This window comes from Pelobates fuscus, chromosome 9, assembly GCF_036172605.1.
Source record: "Pelobates fuscus isolate aPelFus1 chromosome 9, aPelFus1.pri, whole genome shotgun sequence".
NCBI classification, from domain to species: Eukaryota; Metazoa; Chordata; class Amphibia; order Anura; family Pelobatidae; genus Pelobates; species Pelobates fuscus.
Window position 1 is genome coordinate 21,413,656 of NC_086325.1, and position 20,263 is coordinate 21,433,918.

General features: G+C 43.3%; 1 protein-coding gene across 1 annotated transcript in view; it reads right to left on the minus strand.

Annotated features, from left to right (window-relative positions):
• Positions 1-4,460: 4,460 nt before the first annotated feature.
• The window catches only part of LOC134573606 (class I histocompatibility antigen, F10 alpha chain-like), a 57,719-nt gene continuing 41,916 nt past the window's right edge, over positions 4,461-20,263 (minus strand). Inside the window, exons 3-6 of the mRNA XM_063433391.1 lie at positions 13,605-13,874; positions 8,686-8,787; positions 8,244-8,269; positions 4,461-4,519 (exon numbers count right to left, since the gene is read on the minus strand). Coding sequence (XP_063289461.1) covers positions 4,514-4,519; positions 8,244-8,269; positions 8,686-8,787; positions 13,605-13,874 — 404 coding nt within the window. The 3' untranslated portion in view covers positions 4,461-4,513. The remainder of the gene's footprint in view (positions 4,520-8,243; positions 8,270-8,685; positions 8,788-13,604; positions 13,875-20,263) is intronic.

Here is a 20,263-nt window from a genome sequence, read left to right on the forward strand (position 1 = left end):
CACTGGAGGGATTTGCCTAATATTTGGAAGTGTTTATGTTTGATGTATGCTGAGTCTGAATATGCAACTTTTATGGAGATCGAATGTATGGTTTTAAAGTTACAGTATGTGTGTGAAAACTGTATTTTTATTGTATGTAATAATTGGTTTAACTGTTTATCTGAGGGGAGGGAATGTGTGGGCTGTACCAGATGTGTGATTGGTGATTTTATGCCTCCCCCTGGGAGTGTACTATTTGCATGTAACCTCAATAAAAGCCAGGCTGGGTGTTCCAGCACCTCAGACCTCTGACCCTCTAACTTGTAGCCTTGACTCATGTTTGTAGGGGACAGCTATAATCACTACAGGGATTGCTATGCTCTGCATACTCCCTTAGCTGTTGAGCTCTTGTAAGAGCTCTTGTTCCTGATCCTGCTTCGCTCTACAGAAGGAAGAGGTTCGCCTATTGGAACCTGGAGCCTGGTCGTAGGTCCAGGGCGCAGAGCAGACGGCGAGATACCAGCCCAGCAGCGGTAGTTCGTGGAGTCTGCAGTGCTTATGGTGGCTACGGTGCTGATGGGCCTTTGGTGAGCGCTAGGAGCATCCTTTTCTACGGTCCAACTTCCAGCCAGCCTGGAGGCAACCGTAACAGGGGGCAGTGTGTGTGTGTGTGTGAGGGGGACAGTGTATTAGCAGTGTGTGTGTGAAGGTTGCAGTGTGTACGTGAGGGCGGCAGTATATGTCAGGGGTGCAGTGTGTGTGTGGGTCAGTATGTGTGTGTGACAGTTACAGTGTGTGTGTATTGCATTGTATGTGTGGGGTAATGTTTATGGGGGGCAGTGTATGTGTATATGGGGGCAATGTGTGTATGGGGGGCAGGGGCAATGTGTGTGTGTATGGGGGGCAGGGGCAATGTGTGTGTGTGTATGGGGGGCAGGGGCAATGTGTGTGTGTGTATGGGGGGCAGGGGCAATGTGTGTGTGTGTGTGTGTATGGGGGGCAGGGGCAATGTGTGTGTGTGTGTGTATGGGGGGCAGGGGCAATGTGTGTGTGTGTGTGTATGGGGGGCAGGGGCAATGTGTGTGTGTGTGTGTATGGGGGGCAGGGGCAATGTGTGTGTGTGTGTGTGTGTATGGGGGGCAGGGGCAATGTGTGTGTGTGTGTGTGTGTATGGGGGGCAGGGGCAATGTGTGTGTGTGTGTGTATGGGGGGCAGGGGCAATGTGTGTGTGTGTGTGTATGGGGGGCAGGGGCAATGTGTGTGTGTGTGTGTATGGGGGGCAGGGGCAATGTGTGTGTGTGTGTGTGTGTGTGTGTATGGGGGGCAGGGGCAATGTGTGTGTGTGTGTGTATGGGGGGCAGGGGCAATGTGTGTGTGTGTGTGTGTGTGTATGGGGGGCAGGGGCAATGTGTGTGTGTGTGTGTATGGGGGGCAGGGGCAATGTGTGTGTGTGTGTGTGTATGGGGGGCAGGGGCAATGTGTGTGTGTGTATGGGGGGCAGGGGCAATGTGTGTGTGTGTGTGTGTGTATGGGGGGCAGGGGCAATGTGTGTGTGTATGATAAGGATTTTTTTTTTTAATGTGTGTGTTTTTTTTATTTAATTAAAATAAATACAAATGTTATGTCCCCCCTCCCTTCTTACCTTTACTGGGAGGAGGGGGGACATCTTTTGTTCCCTGGTGGTCCCAGTGGGGTTCATTGGTGGTTCCAGTGGTAGGAGTGAACTCTAGCCCGCTAGTCCAGGGCTAGAGTTCACTCTCGCGAGATTTGGAGCCTTGCCGTGGTAACCGCGGCAACGCTCCAAATCTCGCGAGAGGAGGACCCGGAAGAGCTGTTGGTAACAGCTCCCGGGTCCTCTCTCCCTCCCCTGCCGGTCGGCTGTCAGTAATGTGCCTGTGGACCGGGGAGGGAGATCACTGATCTCCCTCCCCGGTCTGCAGGCACAATGCAGGGCTGGCACTTGGGCAATGTCAGCCCTGCATTAGCCGGCAGGGGAGAGTCTCGGGGGGGGGGGGCAATTGCCCCGTTGCCCCCGCCCTGGATCCGCCACTGTTTGCATGTTTACCTTACCTTTACGGCTGATGCATCACTGAGCTAAACCTGTTTAAACTATAAAATTGTGCTACATAATCCAATGTTTACGCTAATCGAGAACCTATACTGCTGCAAAAATGTGCCTGACTATCGATTACCACAACCCGTACAGCAAATGTTTATTATCATATCCTGATGTCGCTGTTGTGGCGCACCAAGGCTTACTGTTACTTTTGTGCACAACAAAAATAAAGAATTTAAAAAAAAAAGTTTAGTTCTGTTTGTATTATTTTTAAACTAAATAAAAGACCACGGCCTTTTCAGCACACATCTGAGTCTGTGTTTTATTATGTTTCGGTGCCTTATTATGTTATGCATTATTTGCTGTTATTGTGTGTCAGCCTGAATTAACCCCTGCTGAGCACATGGTTTAAAATATCTTGAACATCGAAATATTGCTCTTCCGGAGCCTGGAAAACAGGCAGGATCCCTCAGGAGCAGGAACAATAAAGTGACATAAAATAATCCAATAAAATTAAAATCATTAAAGTTATAATAAAAGAAAAATGAAAGTAATGACAATACAGAAATCACATCATTGTATGGGTCTCCCAGCCCTACACATTTTCTCCATAACAGGACTTACTCAAGGGCATCCAGAAGTGTCAGGAAGGATCTTCTCCTTCCTTCGGTTAAAAAAAAAAAAAAGGCCAATCTAGCGCCATCCCGAACTGCCTGGATGCGGTGGCTTAATGTAATTCACCTGCGTTATGAGATGAAGTGGTCTGGGTGTCTATTGTGTCCCTTTAAGTTTGAAATTCACTTTGAATTATTACTTTAGTGAATAACATTAAAAGTCAGTCTGTGAATCAAGCAGCTCTGAACATTTATTTCCAGGTTACTGGTGTCAAATGGATCTCTGTTGAGTCCATGGTTTTTTTGTGCTGAATAGCAAAACAACAACATTATCACTTGTTAGTAGCCATCACAATCACTAAGAACAAATTTACCAAAAATGCAAAACACGGAAGTTTTGTATCTAAAATATTTTATTGATAATTTAAAAAATAACAAATCTTTACAGTAAATGATTGTTTCACCAGAAAACAAAGTAAAAGTTAGACAATCAGACTTTAATTTATATTCAACATATACACATATCATAATCAACTCAAACCTATTGTAAACTAGGAAACCTATTACAGATCATTGCATATTATATAGTTTATATTTACTTTACTAGTGACTATATAGTTTATCCACCTCCCCCAGCTCTCCCACATCACTTTCATATAAAATCACTGATAATAAAGATGTAACGGTAGATTTCTATGTAATTTATTTTAGAATAAATGGCAACACATGTTCTGCTTATTTACCATCAGCAGCTCTATGTGTGATATTCCTCCACAAAATAGGATCTTCAAGGACCTTTATTGTATTATCAATCCTCCCAACAGTCCCAATTTTGGCAGGAGAGACATTTCTTTTGGTGGTCCTGTCCTGCTCTCCCGATTTAGTCCCGCCACAAGATTTGCTCGCACTATATTCAGGGAGCACTGAAATGGTGCTCTCTGCAGGGCCTGCCCTCAGTGGAATGGCTAAAATGATTGTGACACAGCATGTATTCACTCCAGGCTGCCCTGGCAGTAAAGTGGGTGAGCCTGTCCCCATGTCTGGGAGGGTCCATACATTTTAGGTGAAGCCAACTACGTGATTGTGTCACTGGCCTACACCCTGCCCACTGGCGTACATATTCCTGGACTGCTGAAGTTGGGAGGTATGTAATAATGCTTGAACACAAAACTTTATTGAGAATCTCCCTTAATCACCATTAAATAATATCTGTTCAAAATGAATACATGGATGTCAAGCTTGAATTTAAAGGAATTAAAAAACACTAAAAAATGATGCATGTTCATTTTGTTCAGAAATGCTTAGACTGGGAGGATCTCCTGAAAGCTGGTCTTTCAAACAATATGTTAGACTTGATGATGGAGCAAAATACACCAGAGTAATGGGGGATCACAGTGATACAGCTTCTTAAATTGAAATAACAGTTTTCTCGATTTACATAATTGGAATTATAGATCAAAATTACTCTACATTTTATAGTTCACTTCCTATGTATCAATAAATGTAAAACCAACTCCAGATACATTAAATGGATCCGATTTATAAACAGAATTCACTGATCTCTAGTATTTCCAGTGAATTAATGAATTAATTATTTCTGTTTGGTTAAATGACAAATTACACAGAATTCAGGAAGAATGCATATTGAGCTGATTGATGTAGGTTAGTGCTGTGCACACCAACATGGTAAAAGACAGAAAAAAATCACGCACAGCACCAAACACACTGTTTACCCATTATTGCACGACACGTGTGGAATATATACAAGTGAGCTGAGAGGAGGAGAACTTATTATAGGATTACACAGTACCAGGTGCTATATGTTACCCTTATAGGGAACTAGCCGTAATGACCACAGCTGTTTTCAGAGCTAAAAAGAGAGAAAAACAAACAAACATTCTATTAGTATAATTATCATAAATATAAAAACATATATTGCACAGCCAGTGGTCGGAACTAACGTTAAGAGGGCCCAAGTCCAATAATTATTTTGCCCTCCCCCCCCCCCCCCCAATCACAAAGGTGTCCGAAAGATAAATCCCCATCTGTTGTACAACTACCACAATGCTTTGCATTTTACACATTGCTACTCTTAAAAGGATAGAGTTAGGAATGCATGTTTGTATTCCAACCTCTATAGTGTTCATTTAACACACATTTTATACATCTGGAAGACATTTAGTGCCCCACTCTATGACTTGTGGATTATACAGCATTATGCACGCTGCTTACAATCACAAAAACAAAATGAATGCTATAAAGTGGGATATTGGAATCCCAAACTAGAGAGGCAGAGGATTCCCAAAATCCCTTGCAACTCTTCCAAAAGAGATTTAAAGGTAGGCATCATTTAGATCCATCATGGTCTAGAAGGTACCAGATATTTGTTTGGCATAGACACGGCTGACAGGCATTGTAGATTCCAAATAGGACATAACACAAATAGTTACTATGATATATAAAACTATAATAAAAATCTATATGTATAACACTAGATATAACCAAAGTGCCTTTGTTCTGATGCCAGTGTTAAAAAGCATGTGCATTAAGTTGCAACATCTGGATGAGGTTATGTCAGTAAGTGAGACTTTTCTTTTAATCAGAAAACTATAAATACGAAGATGCCAGGGAGATATGTCATATTCCTGAATAAGTTTCACGTCAATTGGTTTAATCATAAAATGGTATTAGTCAGTACTTACGTTTATTCTAATCTATTGGCATGGTAAGGACTAACCTATGCCAATTCAAGTGAACCGGAAGAAAAATCTCCAATTCAACTCTTTGCAGATCAGCAGCTATATTGGCCAAAATATATTGGCCTAGATATTGCCATTCCCTTACCCTTTAGCAGGTCCAGGGAAAGAGTGTGGCCAGGGAGCGGTGCTGTGAAGATTTTTCGTACAGGGCGCCTAAAGCTGGCCCTGCGTACCTTTGAGAGCACCTAGACTAGACTAGACTAAACATCCTAACCATGCTACAATAATCTTGATATAAAAAGAAAATTCCTGCTACAGTACAGAAAGGAAAAGATAACGGGTATAGAAAAAAGTGTACAGCCATGTTAAAACAAATAAATATTAAATATAAATCGGCAACACAGTCACTAATTAGTAGTAAACCACAGGGTTGAATAACAGCTGGGCTGCCACCAGGAGACAGCAACAGCAACCACGAAAAACCAAAGAAGGCAAAATGATCATCTGGGGTTGCTGTAACTCTCGTGCAGAGAGAACTTGCCAGCATTTTGGTTCTGGACTGCCCTTATGGGTGTGATCTGTCATGAGCAAATGATAAAGGTTCACTCTGTAATGTCACAAATGAGCAAGAACTATTTTCAGATCTGAAGGGAGGGTCAGGGGGGGACTAAAGGGGAAGTAGCCCAATCAATGCACTCCATTTATACTTGTTTCATAATTAACATAATTTATTCCCTTTCAACACACACCTAGACCTATTTATACCTTCTTTGACATCACGTCCTTGCCCTGTCGTGGTCTTTGCAGCCCAAATGTGCGGTGCTATAGTTCTGACTTTTCTGGTATCCTTGACCCTTTGTATTGTTCTACGATTATCCTTCCATCTCCACTCCTGACCTTGGGCTGTCAGACTAATCGTTACCTTTTTCTATACTCCTATCTGCGTTGAGTCCGGCCACCCTAAAGCTGGATAATACATCTTTGTGTATAGGGAAAGGGCTCCATTGCTTGTGTGTGTGGCTATTAGTTCTTGCACAGCTTTCCATAAACACTTCCTGTAAAGAGAGCCCTATTTAGACTTTTTTTATTGCACGTTCTGTTTAATTAAGATTTTCTTATCCACTGCTATGTTAATAGCTTGCTAGACCCTGCAAGAGCCTCCTGTATGTGATTAAAAAATTAAAAATTGTTATAACAAAAAACTACCAGTAGATGTCGCCAGAGGTTAGGAAATAAGTTTCGAAATAGTCTTTATTTGTCTATTAATAAAACTTAGCTTTTCATATATAGAATAAAACAAGTGTGACAAGCAATATTAAAATACGGTAAGTAGTCCTAAATCTGTCTGTAAGATACCAGTACAGATCCTATTTGAAAAGATTAGACGATCGTATAGTATATTAAACCAATATAAATCAAAATTACTTTAGAAGATAACCAGTGGGTGAGCCCCAAGGTGCTTCCTTTAGTCATATGAAGCAGTTAAACTATTACGGTGTTTAACTTAGGATGCATTCCTCATTCTGACATCGGCAGATAGACTTTTCTCTGTGCTGTTAATAAAGATCCATTTCTCGTGCTGTGTATTCAGTCGTTACAAAGTAGCAGTTTGAGTTATAAAGGATCTGTCAGGTTGGTTCTAAATAGACCTGAATCTCTTACATAGAATAGTGCAGACAGATCAGAAAAATGTATCGGTAAAAGAAAAAACGGGTTTTATTCTTCAGAACAGACCTGCTGTATTTCTGAGCTCCTATTGTATAGTTAATGTTGTAATAAGCAACACAAGGAAGGGTACTTAAAACAGTAAGCTAATGCGTATCTTATAGCTGGTCTATAGATCTTTGAAGGGAGCCTTCAAGGTAAAAGATTCTTATCTCATGTGCCTTCGAGGGCACCCCTTAATAAAAAACCTGACTATTCTGTCTTATGCCCACCACTTCAAAATTAATAATAAGTAAAGGTAAATAGTCCTTTTAGCAGTCCTAAGAGCTTATTACTAATTTTAAGTGGTGGGCACAAGACAGAATAGACAGATTTTTTATTAAGGGGTGCCCTCGAAGGGGCTCACCCACTGGTTATCTTCTAAAGTAATTTTGATTTAGATTGGTTTAATATACTATACGATCGTCTAATCTTTTCAAATAGGATCTGTACTGGTATCTTACAGACAGATTTAGGACTACTTACCGTATTTTAATATTGCTTGTCACACTTGTTTTATTTTATATATTAAAAGCTAAGTTTTATTAATAGACATATAAAGACTCCATTTCGATACTTATTTCCTAACCTCTGGCGACATCTACTGGTAGTTTTTTGTTCTAACAATTTTTCATTTTTTTGTTTTATTTCTAATTCTTTTTGCTGTTTAAGATATAAAATATTAGGGGTTACCCCCAATTTTCACCTACTACCACTAGACTGCTCACCCTTTAATTAAGGCTCGACTAAAGCTTTTGGCAATGTCAGGAGGTTTTAAAAGCACTAAGAAAGTAACCGAGATGATAGGGGGCATTGCTGTGGCTTGTAGGCAGGAAAATGGCCTGTTCTGCAAAGGGATGGAACTCTGATAGAGACCAGGAATCCAGCATAGTAACTATTTGTTGGTATATAGCAAGGCAGGGTGTAGTTTTGTCCTATTGATTAACCTGGTTCTATTCCAGGGCTCTATCCTTGTGGACCGTGATGACATTAAGATGAAAAGTGACAGTGCCAGCCTAGCCCTCACCCATGGTTCCATAAATCATTTGGATGATGCTCCAACTACAGCATACCATGTATACAGCCTGGGTATGGGGTATATTAATACACAGCACACATATAATACATAGACAGCTCAGACACACATTCCAGTAACAGTCATAGTGCATGTATGACAAATGTGTTACTTACCGTTGGAGAAGAATTGCGATTTTGTCCTGAAGAGAAACAGATAAAACAGATAAAACAGATATTCCATCCTACTAACTGCACATTATTCAACATGTAATGAATAGAGTCTGTAACACAGAGAGAGCAAACTACAGTTTATAAGCCAGAAGCCGGAAAGGTTTAGGGATATCCCTGTGTTTGCCTGAGTTCCGGCTGCTCTGACTGGGCCAGTGATTGCTCTACCTGTGTACATGCAGGGATATCCTGTTCCAGCCATATTGGCTGAGCCAGTGATTGTGCCACCTGTGAACATGCAGGAATATCCTGCTCCAGCTGCACTGACTGAGCCAGTGATTTCTCCACCAGTGAACATGCAGGGATGCCCTGCACCTGCTTTATATCAACATATTTTGACAAGATGCTCTTTTTGGCCAATTACAAATGCAATAAGTTTGATCCTTACCTGAACGATTCTGCCAAATCCCAAATCCTGCACCAGCGCCAATCACTCCAAGAACGACAATAACACCAATCACTATCCCAGAGATGGGGGTTGACTTTGGCTCTAAATGATAGATAAATAAAAGATGTTACTAGAGGTGATAAGTTTGGAAAATCAGGTCTAAGAGGTGTTAAGAGGACCTGACTATTAGCATTCTTTATTTATAAAGTTCCAACGCATTCCACAGCACCTCCACTGTCCATGGGTATGACTGGTACAAGTCATAGGACAAAAGCTATAAGCCTAAGAGAAAATACTAAATTTGACAAACAAATATAGCAGGAGCAAAGCTATAGCTCAGGTCTCTTTGGAGCAAGAATCAGGGTGCTTTCTTCTATACAAGCAGCAGAAATGTGCAAGGAAACACAATGGATTAACCAACTTCTGAGGACTTGGAATGAGAGAGCCAAAGCCCATCCGACCGTTGTAAGACAACTAGAGCTCTATGAAGATGATGCAAACATAGAAAGTAACTGCACACACCAATCACAATATTAGGTCATGCAATAAGAGACTTGCACCAGAAATGATTTATTGACCAGCATTTCTCCACCAAACTCCAAACTCTCCTTTTACCCATCTCAAATCTCACGTGCCCTAACTCTGCAACCTCACTCTAAAACTCCACCCTCTCCTGTAAACTAGACATCATGGCACCTCCTACATTTAAACGCAGAAAGCATTCCCAATTACAACCCTGGCACACCAAGCTAACCCGATATCTCCAAAGATGTTCTAGAACTGCTGAACGCTGTTGGAGAAAGTCTCACTCTGCACCTGACGTCATCCACTATAAATTTATGCTGCGCTCTTACACTCTGGCTCTTTCCTCTGCAAAAGTAAATTACTTCAAACACCCTCATAAGCACATTGTCCTGCCACCCCAAATGCCTATTTCACACTTTTAATGCTTTCCGTCACCCTATTGCTCCCCCTCCTCCTACCACCCTGTTCACCTCAAACTTTGCAACTCACTTCACTGAGAAGATTTCTTCCATCAGGGCAGAGATCTCTAACCTCTCTCCCTCCCCTTCCAATAGGTCACCCAACCCCACACACTGCACTGTTCTATGCTCATTTGCATCTGCTACAATGGAAGATGTTTCTGCTCTGCTCCGGTCCACCCATCCTACCACCTGTTCCTTCGATCCTATTCCCACATATCTCATCTGCACTCTGCTCCCGCTCTTCCTCCTACTAAAATTTTTTATTTTTCCCTTTTCTCCGGCACATTTCCTTCGCCCTTCAAGCATGCAACCATAATGCCAATTCTGAAAAAGCCTAACCTTGACCCCAACTCCCCATCCAACTACCACCCTATATCACTACTGCTATTTGCCTCCAAGATCCTTGAGAGAGTTGTGTATGCGAGATTGACAGACTTCCTTGAATCCAACTCTCTGCTTGACCCGTTTAGATTCTGCACTCGTCACTGTGTTGAAACAGCTATGACCAAAGTATCCAATGATTTAATCGCTGCTAAATCTCGCGGCAATTATGGTATCCTAATTCTCCTTGATCTTTCTGCTGCCTTTGACACTGTTGATCATCAACAGCTTCTTCTCATTCTCCATAATTTCAGTCTACAAGATATTGCTCTCTTCTGGTGCTCTTCCTACCTCTCCCAGCGCTTTTTCAGTGTTTCTTTCTCTGGCTCTGCCTCTTCTCCCCAACCCCTTTCTGTTGGTGTTCCCCAAGGTTCAGTCCTTGGTCCCCTACTGTTCTCCATCTATACTGCCTCCCTTGGTAAACTCATCAGCTCCTTTGGCTTCCATTATCATTATATGACACACAAATCTACCTGTCCTCTCCTGATCTCTCTCCGCCCATCTTGACTCGTGTCTCTGAATGCCTCTCTGCAATTTCCAACTGGATGGCTGCTTATTTCCTTAAACTGAATCTGTACAAAACATAACTTCTGGTCTTCCCTCCCTCAGTTGTTGCTACTCCCATGTCTGTCTCCCTTCAAGTCAACTGCGCCACCATCACCTTTAGCTCACAGGCTCGCTGCCTAGCTGTTCTCTTTGACTCCAACCTCTCCATCACCCCTCAAGTCCAGTCAATTGCCAAATCCTTCCACTTCCATCTCAAAAACATCCACCCCTATTTTACTCCAGATGCAGCTAAGGTGCTGGTCCATGCCATTGTTCTTTCTCGCCTTGACTACTGCAATCCCCTTCTTAGTGGTTTTACATGTTACAAGATTGCACCGCTGCAATCTATAATGAATGCGACGGCAAGGCTCATTTTCCTGTCCGCCCGCACCTCACACACCTCCCCCCTCTGTCAGCCTTTACACTGGCTTCCAGTTAGATATAGGGCTCAATTTAAAATTCTGCTGTTTGCTTACAAGTTCCTACATAATGCTGCTCCAACCTACCTATCCTCCCTAATACACAAGTATGTCCAATCAAGGCTCCTGCGCCCTGCCAAAGACCTACATCTATCCTCTGCCCATACTAACACATCTGATGATCGCCTCCAAGATTTCTCCAGGGCTGCACCTTTTCTGTGTAACTCCCTTCCCTTCTCCATTAGACTTTCACTCAGTCTCCACTCCTTCAAAAAATCTTTTCAAAACACACTTCTTCAGGAAAGCATACCATCTAAACTGTTAGTGGGTTCTCAATGCTGCCGCCCATCTCATGTGTTCCCTATTAAGAGTTAATAAATGTATAGGGGTGTTTATAAAAAAACAAATACCCCCTTTCTGTCTCATTAGAGATATTTTTGCCAGAGGCTCAACAAAGACAGGTGAATGGTTAGAGTTAGGGCCCACCTAGGGTGGTCTGCCTTGACGTTGGCAGGTGGGCTTACCCTCCCATGGCCATTGGAGGTAACTAAAAACCTCCATTTGTTTAAAAATACAGGGAGTGCAGAATTATTAGGCAAGTTGTATTTTTGAGGATTAATTTTATTATTGAACAACAACCATGTTCTCAATGAACCCAAAAAACTCATTAATATCAAAGCTGAATATTTTTGGAAGTAGTTTTTAGTTTGTTTTTAGTTATAGCTATTTTAGGGGGATATCTGTGTGTGCAGGTGACTATTACTGTGCATAATTATTAGGCAACTTAACAAAAAACAAATATATACCCATTTCAATTATTTATTTTTACCAGTGAAACCAATATAACATCTCAACATTCACAAATATACATTTCTGACATTCAAAAACATAACAAAAACAAATCAGTGACCAATATAGCCACCTTTCTTTGCAAGGACACTCAAAAGCCTACCATCCATGGATTCTGTCAGTGTTTTGATCTGTTCACCATCAACATTGCGTGCAGCAGCAACCACAGCCTCCCAGACACTGTTCAGAGAGGTGTACTGTTTTCCCTCCTTGTAAATCTCACATTTGATGATGGACCACAGGTTCTCAATGGGGTTCAGATCAGGTGAACAAGGAGGCCATGTCATTAGATTTTCTTCTTTTATACCCTTTCTTGCCAGCCACGCTGTGGAGTACTTGGACGCGTGTGATGGAGCATTGTCCTGCATGAAAATCATGTTTTTCTTGAAGGATGCAGACTTCTTCCTGTACCACTGCTTGAAGAAGGTGTCTTCCAGAAACTGGGAGTTGAGCTTGACTCCATTCTCAACCCGAAAAGGCCCCACAAGCTCATCTTTGATGATACCAGCCCAAACCAGTACTCCACCTCCACCTTGCTGGCGTCTGAGTCGGACTGGAGCTCTCTGCCCTTTACCAATCCATCCATCTGGCCCATCAAGACTCACTCTCATTTCATCAGTCCATAAAACCTTAGAAAAATCAGTCTTGAGATATTTCTTGGCCCAGTCTTGACGTTTCAGCTTGTGTATCTTGTTCAGTGGTGGTCGTCTTTCAGCCTTTCTTACCTTGGCCATGTCTCTGAGTATTGCACACCTTGTGCTTTCGGGCACTCCAGTGATGTTGCAGCTCTGAAATATGGCCAAACTGGTGGCAAGTGGCATCTTGGCAGCTGCACGCTTGACTTTTCTCAGTTCATGGGCAGTTATTTTGCGCCTTGGTTTCTCCACACGCTTCTTGCGACCCTGTTGACTATTTTGAATGAAACGCTTGATTGTTCGATGATCACGCTTCAGAAGCTTTGCCATTTTAAGAGTGCTGCATCCCTCTGCAAGATATCTCACTATTTTTAACTTTTCTGAGCCTGTCAAGTCCTTCTTTTAACCCATTTTGCCAAAGGAAAGGAGGTTGCCTAATAATTATGCACACCTGATATAGGGTGTTGATGTCATTAGACCACACCCCTTCTCATTACAGAGATGCACATCACCTAATATGCTTAATTGGTAGTAGGCTTCCGAGCCTATACAGCTTGGAGTAAGACAACATGCATAAAGAGGATGATGTGGTCAAAATACTCATTTGCCTAATAATTCTGCACGCAGTGTACATAGGGATTAAGGAGAGAGCACAGGTAACTTGTTTTTCTTTGTTTTTTACTGCCATTAATTCATTGGATGATAGCGGCACCTGAGTATTCATATCCAATGAATAGTGATTGTGTGTAGAATATGTACAGAATTAACGATCGAGAACTCTCTTTTGGGGCTGACTAATGTGAGCTGCTACAGGTGGAGGAACACCTTCAATAGCAACATTAAATATCTCAGTATATGTATAAATGCATACAGAAACACTGCACAAACAGGGTGCTTGCACCATAACAACTTAAAAAAAATGATCATGGTGCTTGGAGCAACTCTTTAAATTTTAATATCTCACCATTTTCTGGGGTTTTCATAGTATTCAGTTTATTACTTTACACACAATAACTACTCATAGTGACCACAATGACTCAAAATTTCACATTCACTGACACCTCACTATTTCTGTGTTTACCCCCAATTATGGTGACACTTACCCCACTCCACAATAAGTGTTTTGTCCAAGCTGATGTGTTCCACGTGGCAGGAGTGTCTGTCCATCTCCTCTGGCAGTACTTCCACAGTAACTGTGATCTGGTAAGTGCCATCAGTATTGGGAAGAACCTGTTTGGCTTCATACGAGGGAACCTCAATGCCATCTCTCTTCCAATTCACGTCCACGCCCCGGGGGTAAAACCTGTACACCTGGCAGAGAAGCTTTGTGGTTCCGTTTGATTTCTGATCTGAAACCTTCACCACTGGTTTAACTGAGATTAGAAAAGAAAGAAGATACAAATAAAATACAGATGAAAGGGTTACACCAACCCTTAAACAAACTTTTTTTTAGATTACAATGTCCTATAGGGTATTAATAATAGGTCCCCAGCCTACCAAACTGTAGTAAAAACTTTAAAACTTACCTTATACCAGCGGCGGGCAAAGTTCACAGCGCTGATTTTCCATGCCCGTCCTGATGTCACCCGGGCCTTGCATGGGACAATCACAGGTTTCTCATAGAGAAGCCTGTGATTGGACTGTTTCACTGGTTAAAGGACCACTATAGGCACCCAGACCACTTAAGCTTAATGAAGTGGTCTGGGTGCCAGGTCCATCTAGGATTAACCCTTTCTGCTGTAAACATAGCAGTTTCAGAGAAACTGCTATGTTTACCTATGGGTTAATCCAGCCTCTAGTGGCTGTCTCATTGACAGCCGCTAGAGGCGCTTCTGCGCTTCTCACTGTGATTTTCACTTTGAGAATGCTTTCCTATGGACTGGCTGAATGCACGCGTGGCTCGTGCCGCGCATCCTCATTTAGCCGATGACGGAGAAAGGAGGAAGAGAGTTCCCCGCGCCGAGGGAGCCCGGCGCTGGAAAAAAGGTAAGGGATTAACCCCTTCCTCACCCTAGAGCCCGGCGGGAGGGGGGCCCAGAGGGTGAGGGGGACCCAAGGACCCTATAAAGCCAGGAAAACTAGTACTATAGTGGTCCTTTAAGAGTGCGTGAATGCGGGAGGGAGGGAGAAGGGGATGGAGAGTAGGAGATTTTACAAAAAAATTTAAAACAAAAACATTCAGTTAGCAGAGTATGCACACAATAGGGAGAGAGGCTAAAACTATCTTCCCCTTGCAGGCACTCTGTATGCTTATAGGAAGAGTTTTACTCTGTGAATGACAGACGTTTTTATGCAAAGAATTGGCATAAGTTAGTTTGGAAAAGTTGTTGCACCCCCAGCACACAATTAACAATAACTCAGTATGTGCAGTGCTTCAAGCTAAAACACTGCACAATCAGACTCCTTCAATTATAACCAAATCACTGAATTGGTCTTGTTGGTTGGAATAACTCTTTACGTTTAGATATTATAGAGGAGTGGATAGTACTATGTGACCTTGGTATAATCTCTATAAGTAGGTACACCATACATGATATATTCATGGTTTGTATGGATGTTGATTTAATTGAAAAAAAAAAATACTGTCAGAAAATCTATTTTACATAATTGAATTTTTCCATGAAACCATTACTATTACTTTGATAAAGGCCAAATGTTTCTATACCTGCAGAATCAGAATACATACGATATATTGAATGTTTTAAAAAGACAAAAAACAACAAGAAATAAAAATCCAGACCTAGCAAGCCTACATTGATGTGGGCACACATCAATATAGGCTTGCAAGGACTGGAAATAAATTTAGACCTGAACGGCAATTAACAGCAAGTGTTAGTTTTATGAGCATTTGCTTGTTCTAATATTTTCCATTTTTGCTTCAATACAGTCGCATAGATGCTCCCCAAGTTAACCCTTCCCCACTTTGCTTAGCTTAGTATGACCTAAACCTTACTGACAAGTCCCAAAGAAGACCAAAATTATTGTCCACGGTTGCCGTGTCTCTCATGCAGTGGGAACTTGCCAGCATTTTGGATCTAGACTGCCTTATGGATGGAATTTTCTAAATACTTTTATTAGTCCCTGGCCTTATCTTATAGTTAGGATAGCCTTATGCCTATCCCACGCATGCTTAAACTCCATTACTGTGTTAACCTCTACCACTTCAGCTGGAAGGCTATTCCATGCATCCACTACCCTCTCAGTAAAGTAATACTTCCGGATATTATTTTTAAACCTTTGCCCCTCTAATTTAAGACTATGTCCTCTTGTTGTGGTAGTTTTTCTTCTTTTAAATATAGTCTCCTCCTTTACTGTGTTGATTCCCTTTATGTATTTAAATGTTTCTATCATATCCCCCCTGTCTCGTCTTTCCTCCAAGCTATACATGTTAAGTTCCTTTAACCTTTCCTGGTAAGTTTTATCCTGCAATCCATGAACCAGTTTAGTAGCCCTTCTTTGAACTCTCTCTAAGGTATCAATATCCTTCTGAAGATAGGGTCTCCAGTACTGTGTACAGTACTCCAAGTGAGGTCTCACCAGTGTTCTGTACAATGGCATGAGCACTTCCCTCTTTCTACTGCTAATACCTCTCCCTATACAACCAAGCATTCTGCTAGCATTTCCTGCTGCTCTATTACATTGTAGGTGAAGAGAAGACCAGGTAGCTGCTTTGCAAATCTGAGAAGGCATTGCTGAGGCCTTGAAAGCCCATGATGCAGCAAATGTAGCCCCATGTAGCCAAAGCACAGCTTAGCGGAAAAGGGCCTTGACAGGGGTTAGGAGGCGGGCTTAGGAGGAAACGGCCAGGACTGGTGGGTTGTGGGTAAGGGGCTTGGCTATTTAAATAGGTAGCCATTTTGCAAGTATCACTTTTAATCTCCTACCTGGTTAAGTTTGTCCCGCCCACCCTCCCTAGGTCTATGTTGTATTAAGGGGTTATCCCGTTTTGTAACAGCGGCGGGATAGGGAGCCTAAGAAGAGGATAGAGGCTCCCCAGGAAGAACGTGATGGACTGGAAACATTGTGGTCATTGGTGGTTGGTAAGTTTCGAGTCCTGGAGGTGACTCAGAACCTGGTGGGGTAGGGGTATCCGGGTATACCCCTGCCATGGTTAATTATGTTTGGTACTTTAAGTAATTTATGTTGGAGTAAAGTTGAAATGTTATACTTATATATATATTTGTTATTTATGTGGGGTCATTGCCCTTTATATTAAAAGAAGGATACGGATGTGAGGGCGGAGCATGGGGGGGCAATGACCCATGTGTTACATGTTAAGTTATTATGGTTATATATATTATATTATTATTATAAATATATGCTAATTATTATTATTTGAGATTGTTTAATAAAGCTGTGGACAATTTAACCCATATACCCTAGTGTCAGAGTATTATTGGGAGTAGGTATGTGGGGGGTGTTTTGTCCTAGATTCCGACTGCCCATATGGCGACTATACACCAGTCAAGCCTTTGTGGAATGAACCTTTAATTTAAGTGGAGGATGAATATTGGAAGACTTATAGGCCAGAATGCTCTTACAAGAGCAATCGTTGTGATCCAAGGGAGTATAGTGATTATAGCAATCCCCAAAGTGAATATAGTTCTCCAATCCCCCAAACATGAGCAAAGACTTCATGAAGGGGTAAACTGTTCTGTCTAATGCCAGCCACAACTGGCCTTTTATGACAGTCCCCATGCAAGGGGCAACCCCCCCTGGACCTGAAAGTAGACTACAGTAAAAACATACACACAATTGCATTGGCTCTCAGGTCCAGGACACTCCCATACAAAACAAGACAATCCCTCCCCTATGCCTGGAAGATAATTGAGTCAGGAACTGAACTAACTCAATTATCTCCAGGCACCAAAAACACAACTTTTAACAACACCCCGAAAGTACACCCAAAACCCATGGAAACCTCACAAAAGTTACATCCCCTGATAGCCCCAATCTGGGTGACCAACATATCCAGAAATCACCCAGATCGGTTCAGGGGTTTGGGATTTCCATGGAAGTCATAATTTTGACCGACCGTGCACCTGGTCCTATGCCCAAAACAGTTCCAGGGAATCAGGGAAAACGGTTGGTCTCTCTGTCTGGAGTACAAAAGTAAATAACTCGCATGAACAGAGCCTTTTAAAGTGCATTGGGCAAGGTATAATGCAGGGCCCATGGTCCTGAGGCAAGATGCTGGCCAGCAGGCCCCTCCACGGACCTGTGATGAGGCCTTGGGGAACTCCAACAGAGACAGGACGAAGGGAGGAGGTATCATTAGAAAAGGAGACACTGAAGGAGCATTGGGAGACATAGTTGGGAGAGATAGGAGGAAAACCAAGAGAGGACAGTGTCACAGAGACCAAGTGATTGAGGAGTTTTGAAAAGAAGAACATGGTCAACTGTGCCAAAGGCAGCAGAGAGGTCAAGAAGATTTTTGATTTTTTATGCAAAATCTTAAAAATCTTCTGCAATAGGGGTATGCACATAAGTATCCTTTAGATTGAGAGAACGTAGCTAAGAACCTTGCTGAATCACGTGAGTAGCAGAACTAATGGTCTCCATACAAATTTTCTTCTTTACAATCCTGGAGAACACTAGAATCTCCAATAGCTCAACCTTGGGTAATTCCTCGAATTTCATGTCTAACTCTTCTTTAATGGAAAAGATAATTTTAAAACATTTAGATATAGAGGCTTTTTAGACAGATAATTCCTTTCTCTTAACATGAGATCCCTTAATTTATGATTAAATGAAAATGCCTTAAGTTTCTTGCTTTGGCCAGCATCTTTGTCTTTTATTATATCTTAATTTTCCATAAGACTCTGAACGTCTTTAATAAGCCTGTGAAGGTCTTTCAGCCAAATTTACTAATACTAAGTAAAGATTACTTAGTATTAGTAAATTATGCCCATACTCGCTATAGCGCGAGTAGGGGCATGTCTATTAAACAGTGAGCAGCCTGTGGCTCAGGGGTGGGAGCCAGGGGGGGAGGTATTTAGGGCCCCCACCCACCACTCAAGGGTGGGGGCAGGGGGGGGAGGACAATGGGTCCCCCCCTTGAAGTAATTTAGGGTCACCACACACCGCTTAGGGGACAACAGGTCCTTATTCTTATTTAGGGCCCCCACCCGCTGCTCAGGGGTGGGGACTGGGGAGGAGAACAATAGGGCCCCCACCCGCCCCCACAAAAAACAACATGTCGCCCCTCCCCGCCTAACCTGAAGGGGGGACCTATTGCCCCCCCCCGGCCCCAATCCCTGAACGGCGGGTGGGGGCCCTAAAGTAAAATAAGGGGGGGGGACCTAGTGTCCTCCCCCCGGCCCCCAGCCATGAGCGGTGGGTGGGAGCCCTAAAGTAAAGTAATGGGGGAGGACTTATTGTCCTCCCCCCGACTCACACCCCTGAGCGGTGGGTGGGGGCCCTAAATTCTAATTAGGGGGGGGACCTAATGTCCTTCCTCCTGGCCCCCACCCCTGAGCGGTGGGTGAGGGCCCTAAATATTAGTTGGGGGGGACCTAATGTCCTCCCCCCTGGCCCCCACCCCTGAGCGGTGGGTGGGGGCCCTAAATACTAATTGGGGGGACCTAATGTCCTCCCCCCTGGCCCCCACCCCTGAGCGGTGGGTGGGGGCCCTAAATTAGAATGAGGGGGGTGGACCTAATGTCCTTCCCCCTGGCCCCCACCCCTGAGCGGTGGGTGGGGGCCCTAAATACTAATTAGGGGCGGGGACCTAATGTCCTCCCCCCTGGCACCCACCCCTGAGTGGTGGGTGGGGGCCCTAAACACTAATTGGGGGGGACCTAATATCCTCCCCCCTGGCCCCCACCCCTGAGCATTGGGTGGGGGACCTAAATAAAAAAATAACTCCCCAAACCCCTAGTCACCCCCCCCCCCCCCAAAATTAACCCCCTACCCACCCCCCTCACCCGAAAAATAATGTGGGGGGGGGGGGGGCATTTAACTAAGTACCTGTAAAAAAATTAAAATAAAACTTACCATTTGATGTCTTCTTTCTTCTAAACTCTTCTTTTTTCAGCCCCCAAAAAAGGCCAAATAAAAATCCATAATAACCAACGCAATAAAAAATGCATCGGTTATTATGGCTTTTTATTTGGCCTTTTTTGGGGCTGAAAAAAGAAGAGTTTAGAAGAAAGAAAACATCAAATGGTAAGTTTATTTTTATTTTTTACATGTACTTAGTTAAATGGTCCCCCCTCATTATTTTTAGGGTGAGGGGGGTAGGTAGGGGTTAATTTTTTAGGGGAGGGGGGTGACTAGGGGTTTGGGGACCCCTAGTCACCTGCGGGAGGGGGGTATTTTTTTATTTAGGGCCCCCACCCAACGCTCAGGGGTGGGGGCCAGGGGGGAGGACATTAGGTTCCCCCTCCAATTAGTATTTAGGGCCCCCACCCACCGCTCAGGGGTGGGGGTCAGGGGGGAGGACATAAGGTCCCCCCCTAATTAGTATTTAGGGCCCCCACCCACCGCTCAGGGGTGGGGGCCAGGGGGAGGACATTAGGTCCTCCCCCTCATTCTAATTTAGGGCCTTGACCCACCGCTCAAGGGTGGGGGTCAGGTGGGAGGACATTAGGTCCTTCCCCCCTCATTCTAATTTAGGGCCTCCAACCACCGCTCAGTGGTGGGGGCCAGGGGAGGACATTAGACCCCCCTAATTAGTATTTAGGGCCCCCACCCACTGCTGAGGGGTGGGGGCAAGGGGGGAGGACATTAGGTTATCCCCCTAATAAGTATTTAGGGCCCC